At 38.0% G+C, this 6535-nt stretch overlaps 1 protein-coding gene across 1 annotated transcript; it reads left to right on the forward strand.

The window, feature by feature from the left end:
* Positions 1–1425: 1425 nt before the first annotated feature.
* LOC119896038 (histone acetyltransferase KAT5-like) lies at positions 1426–4660 on the forward strand (the record flags this gene model as incomplete). The annotated part of the gene is given in 8 exon segments (XM_038709510.1): positions 1426–1531; positions 1613–1679; positions 2349–2417; positions 2541–2677; positions 3375–3443; positions 3528–3710; positions 4323–4493; positions 4586–4660. Coding segments are annotated over 8 exon segments (801 nt in total), but the record flags the coding sequence as incomplete, so codon positions are not given.
* Between the last annotated feature and the right edge of the window lie 1875 nt (positions 4661–6535).

A 6535-nucleotide genomic window follows, 5' to 3' on the forward strand; every position in this document is an offset into this window, starting at 1 on the left:
TTACGCACGAGGCACAGCAGCGTAACTTCATTGATTATTAAAATCTCCTGACACGCAGACAGGATGGGTCAAGATCTAAAGTTAATAATGTTCTGTGTTCTTTTACAAATCCAAAAGCTCTCACACAGTCCAGGTTCATACAGAGAAACTGTTTGGAGTAAAACAGCCATCCTCCTGATCAGTCCTCCATCAGAGCGTCTAAATTATTTCTGTGATCATGTAACGAGCATGGATTAGTATTACTGTAATGTTGCAGTGGGAGTTTACCTGAGTTTCCAGCTCTGTCTGTTCTCCCTGTCTGTCTAATGCCGCTGTCACTCTGCCTTTTTTGGGGAGTAACGTTATTGAGCCAATATGTGGCTTGCTGCGCTGAATGAAAGGTACGGCGTCGGTGTAGATCTGCCTCTGAGACAGGAACATTGAAGTAACAGAGCCTGAACATGTCTGGAGAAAAGCCACAGCCTGCATGCTGGTGTTCCTGCGTTTATTGTGGTATTTCTGTATAAAAGTGGTAGTGTTTCAGATTATGCTTGCTCATGAGTTAAAGCAAGCACGCGTACGAGCACACACCTGGTTGCAATCCCTGTTGTTGCTGGAAACTCCATAATGGCCCTTTAAGGAAAGTTTTCTTGCATTGATAAAGTAAAATAATGTTTTGTTTTAACTCAAAATATGAAGTTGAAAGAAAACAAGTTATAAAAATCAACTTAAAAAACAATGACTAGAACTCTGTAGTTGTAACACTTTAATAACTTAAATAATTTGTCAGTTAAGGCAAAGGCCATCTTCAAGATAACTCTTCAAGTTAACTTCTATTTCCAAGTTAAACTAACTTAGATGTCTTAAATACAAAGGGTTGAAAAACAATAAACATATGAACATTTGTTCACTCTTCCTGTAAATGTGCCATGAGACAATGGTTTTATCTTTAAAGTGACAGCTCAGGCATTTCAACAACCACCAGAGGTTGCTGAAATATCCAATCTTAATATCCATATGTAAACACCTCTTTATTGAAAGCAAATCCCACTAACTTTGATGACTGCAAAATAAGTCATTGCGGGCATAGTTATTAAAATAATAACCATTGAAATGCTGTTAAAACAACTATAACCCAGACGTCTAAAATGTTTTAACCAAATTTAGCCCTGGATAGATGGATGGATTGGATCCATAGGATCATAATCCCATTGAAATTTAAGAGTATATGGATGTTTAGTAGCCTAAGTTTTGAACAATGGTGTACCGAGGTTACCCACACTGTACAAACACTGCAGCAAAATGAACTACAAAAAAAACATGTTCAGCAAAAGTTCAGATAGTTTCCCACCTTAATCAACACTACTTACCTGCGTATTGGAAATAACTCCCGCTTCTTTTTTCCGGGTTCGATTTCCGACTTCCGCTCCCCGCATTCGTGCTAGAAGCTCCATCTTGCTGTTTATTTCATCTTTGCTGTTGACCGGCATTTTCCCACAACACCCTGCTCCTGCTCTCACAGATGACGAAAATGGCGGATAACTCATCTTCGGTAGGTTTTCGAGAGATATAATTTTATTTCAGAGACACTGACCAGTTTCAGGACACAGATTAACGTATTTTTTTTCTACAGGTCGAGATTGTTGAGGGCTGTCGCCTCCCCGTTCTTCGTAAAAACCAAGAACACGAGGACGAATGGCGTAAGTATTGTCCGTTTGTTTTCCAGGGCTAAGCTATCTAATGCTAACCAGCGAACCTCAGCTGTTGTTAACAGACGCCAGGGCCTCCAGTTAAAGCACTGTAAACACCACACTCGCAGGGGACACATATTAGTTGTAAAGCGTGAGCTAGTTTAATTTTAATGCTTGCTAAACCCACTGCTACACACAGCAAAAAATAACTAGTCAACTCTTAGGGACATTTTTATAAAATACATATTATTGGGAAAGACGAGTCGAAATCCATGAATCTGACATCAGGCTGTTGTTTACAAATAGTACATTGGCTCATGATGGCAGCAACTATTCTGACAAATCAGCATTAATACAGATAGTTTATGAGATTTTATTACTCTCACATCCCAGTGGGTTTGGTGCAGTGGTTGCCAAACATTTTGGCTTAATTTTGACCCCTTAAATTTGTAGGTAGAGTAGTGAGTCAATAGATGTTCCCATCTTTGAGATTTGTCATTTAAAACAAAGTCAGAGGTCTGAAGAGGTAAAGCTATCCACTCATATGCAATATAAAAGCTAATATAAGAAATAATAAATAATAAAAGTAATTTGTGTGTTGACATTTCCTGTATTTTTTTTATTTGGTTACATTTATTTGGTGCAAGTTTTTATTTGACTTCTGTGCTTTTCTTGTAGCATTGGCTGAAATTCTAAGTGTGAAGGAAGTCTCTGCGAGAAAGCTTTACTATGTTCACTATATTGACTGTGAGTATAGTTTGTGTTACTTCTTGATTTTGTAACGGTTATTGTCACTTTGTAGGCTGAATTACATCACAAAAAAACTCAGCAAGTGTATTCTTGTTTGTGTAAAATTGCTTGTGTTTAAAGTCAACAAGCGCCTGGATGAGTGGGTCACAGGTGACAGGCTGGACATGAAGAAGCTTCAGTTCCCTAAAAAAGAAGCTAAAACGCCAACCAAGAATGGTCTTTCAGGCTCCCGTCCCAGTTCTCCCGAGAGAGAAGTGGTAAGCGCATGCTACGCCGCCAAATTTTTATCTCAGACTCCCAACCATTGCAACAATGCACTCAAATTTGACAGCATAATTTTACTATTGTATTGACAGTAGTTTATATGCTATGAGACTACATTTGACATCCCAGAATTTTTGACAGCTGCAACAGCATGTTATGAATATTGCTATGTGGATATTAAACCCTGTATGGTATAGATCGTAACAAGTTAGATTTGTATTTGTAATCAGTGGCATCTCAAAAGAATTACTAACTTTATGTTTTTACGTGTTAATCATTTCACTGTTGGAAAAACTCACGTAACTACAAGATAACCACCATTTACAGGATCACTTTACTAATGACTTACAATATGTTGCCTGCTATTTTAACAGAGCTATGTTCGAATCTACCACCAGAGAATGTGATGTGTTTGCTAGCTGTATGGGCACAGGAATATACATTTTACCCAGCATTGAAACACAAACAAACATCGAAATCATCAGTTTTTAATCTTAATTTCTCTTTACTGACACTTATTTATCGTTGATTCCAAATGACACATGCCACAGATTAATTTTAAATGATGTGTTAGATGTTATTGAAGACACTGGTCAGATTGTGTGTACAGTGAATCCCTCAGTATTAAACTGAGGGTTAATATACATGCCAGTTAACCCACTTCCTCCTCTTCCTTTGTGTCCAATTCAGAGGAAGAGTCTAGATCTCAACCTACCAGCTGCTACAGCTCCTTCCAGAGGCAAAACCCTCCCCACACCGGTACAACTTGAATTTACCCATTCTAGAAATGACTGAGACCTTGTTTAAACCTGGTGTTAACGTGCATCTTGTGTGATCATACAGCTATCGGGTCATGCTGAACTGCATGGAAATCCAGAAATAAACAACCATGACACAAAAAAGGAAGATGATGATCCAGTCGTGCAGATCACATCTGGAAGTGCTTTAACACACAGTGTATCCAAATGTTTGACAGGTGTATGCACTGGACTTGTCAAGCCACGGTTCAGCTTCAAATCTGTCAAGGTAGCTGGTATTCTCTGTTTATGTTTTAATCTCTCATGTTGTGCTGAAGAAGGATTATTAATCTATGAGCTTTCATTCTCTGCAGATGTATAATTAATTTTTTTTTAAATTGTATGTACTGATGAAGCTAACGAAGAGTCGCACAACAGGGGAAAAAGTTAAAAGTTGTTGATCCATGCTGATTAGCATTGTGGGTGGGGTCACATTTTTAGTTGTAAGTGAAGTTTAAACCATATGCAGTTGCAGCTGATCTGTTTCCATCGCATCTTAATGCCAGGTTTAAGTATGGTGTAATTTACCTTGGACTGGTTTACTCTGGAGACAATCAGAAATTTGTAAAAACCTAATTAAAGTGATATTCTGTGTCTATAAAAAAACACAGTCTCATATGTGAACAAACTGCACGTCATATTAAGATGACACTCCTTCATGAAATAAAACTAGAGTTAAGAGAGTACTCAGCTTTTAGTCCTAACATTGGTGTCCATTTAGAAACCGTGAACACATGCATCTGGTCTGGTTGGAGTCACAAAATCTTGTTTGGGATTGAAAAATTCTGATTAATTTAAGTGTTTGTTCTGCCAAATGTCTAACAATGTTTGTTTGCTGCAGAAGAGGAAAGTAGAGACCGTCCCCTTGGCGACTCAGGTATCCCCGGCCACCCCTGTGCCCTCCCTGCCAAGTTCAGCTGAGGCCTCTCAGGCATCTGTTTTTCCTGCTGTGAGGGAGACCAACACTTTCAAGTCCCGTGAAGACCATGAGCAGCTCTCCACGCTCACAACGGTAAAGACATTCCACCTGTGTCTTTCAGTGTTTGAGTTGAAGTCCTTAAGCGTTGGCTTATGTATATTTAGTTCATTTTTCTGTAACGACAGAACGGCACTGCTCGGCGACTCATCCCCGCGCAGCCAGGGAGGAAAAGAAAAGCAAACTGTGGGGGAACAGATGAGGTATGTAACATCATTATATCCCATGTTTACAGTCAGCTTATTATTTTCTCATTTCAAATGTGTATCTTATCCAATCCTTATCCTAGATGCATGACTTTATCCTCCTTTTATTATGAGCACTGCAGAAATACAGGTGCGGGACGTTAAATTTCGTCCCGCACCTAGCTATCTATAAATTTGTCTTCATGGTAAACACTACTTTCTGGCAAACATTGCGCGTTGTGGATTTGCGGCATTACGCCGACATAGTGATGCTGCATTGTAATCAGTACAGTGCACCGGGAAAGACGCTGCCAAAACTTCCAGAGAGGAAGAAAAGAGCTCTGTGTTTGGATGCCTTGCGGCGCTTTCAAAATGAAGAGGCGCAACAGTGTTTCTGCTGATAACGCCACAAAGCAAAACAAATCACTAAACAAAACTGCTATTCCCTACCATTAGATGTTTTAATAGTTTTATATCACCAGCAAGTGTTTAAAATGCATTTGCAAATGGCAGTCTGTGCTTGTGAACGCTGCTATATGCACCTTTTACATGTGAGTGAATGGTATCCTGTACAGCGACTACAAAGCCAGAGTGCATTTGTTTACACTGGAAATATAATAACATGAGGTAGTTGAAGAAATAGTAATGAACCTTTTTTCCACTTTTAATTGAATACAGAAGTTAAAATAGACATCTGAAGAACACAATATTAGTTCATTACATTACATCTGAGAACATGACATATGCCACATAGGATAAAAACAAATGGTTAAAATAAAGAAAATGCGTTATAAATTATAGGCTGTTTTATAAAAGTGTGACAGGGGATCTGTAATTTTTAAAATTTTTTATATGCTTCAGGTAGAGATTACGTGTAAGCAACAGAAGCAAATCATTTTACAAGATATTCAGTATAATTTGTGGTCTCGTTGTCAGTCTCCAGCAGAGCTTAACCATGTCCACTGGGACCACTACAGAAAGTTGCAGATGAACATTTAATATCCAGATATTCACATCAGCTGCACTGCAGGAGGACTAAACTATAAATGAAAACAGTAGCTTATGTTGTACGTGTAACTCTGAAGAAACGTTTTAATTTTTCACCATGCTTTTTTAATATAACCATCCATAGAAACCAAAAGTATACAAATATATTTGCGTATTATATTTAAAATTTGTTAATCTTATGCGTGTGTTTGCAGGTTGTGTTTGTAATGACGTTTGCAGCAGGACGTTACAGCTCCCTGTTGTTTGGTTAAATGTTTCTGAGTCTAAAATCTGTGTCGTTAAAACGTTCCTTTGGTTTGAATGTTTTAGACTAACATAAATAAACATAATGAACACATGACACCAATCCTGTGCTTTCATACATTTTCATTTTCCCAACACCCACTAATTGAATGATTATTTTCTACAGGATTTTCAGTCTTGTATGTTTAAGGTAGCGTTGAGTTGCTTTACATTGGACTGTATTGTCTCTTCGCTTCATTTTGAAATCCAGTGTTTAGAGTGGATTAATTATGGCAACTATACAATGAGGTCTATTTTTTACTTTTTTATCATGAGTCGTTTGCAGGTGTACTATACCAGAAACTTCAAATTCATGTTATTACATAGTGATGCTACATTTTAAATTTTGTATTTTAAAATATTTATTATCTTGGACAGAATAATCTAAAATAAAAGATTATAACAGCCGAAGAGCTGATTGTAACTTGGTCCACTTTGATTAACTGAGAAAGGGTTTAATGTCACTAAATGAGGCAGAAAAATGACCAAACGTAGCAGGTCAGACCTCTGCTGGATTTACTTGACATGAGCAGCTCATCTGTTATATTGAGTTGAGAAACTTGCTGTAGCTGACCTCCCACATTCTCAGCCACCTCTCTGATG

This window comes from Micropterus salmoides, unplaced genomic scaffold (assembly GCF_014851395.1).
Source record: "Micropterus salmoides isolate LMB-PRFRI ecotype aquatic unplaced genomic scaffold, ASM1485139v1 Ms_hic_scaffold_9, whole genome shotgun sequence".
Classification (NCBI taxonomy): domain Eukaryota; kingdom Metazoa; phylum Chordata; class Actinopteri; order Centrarchiformes; family Centrarchidae; genus Micropterus; species Micropterus salmoides.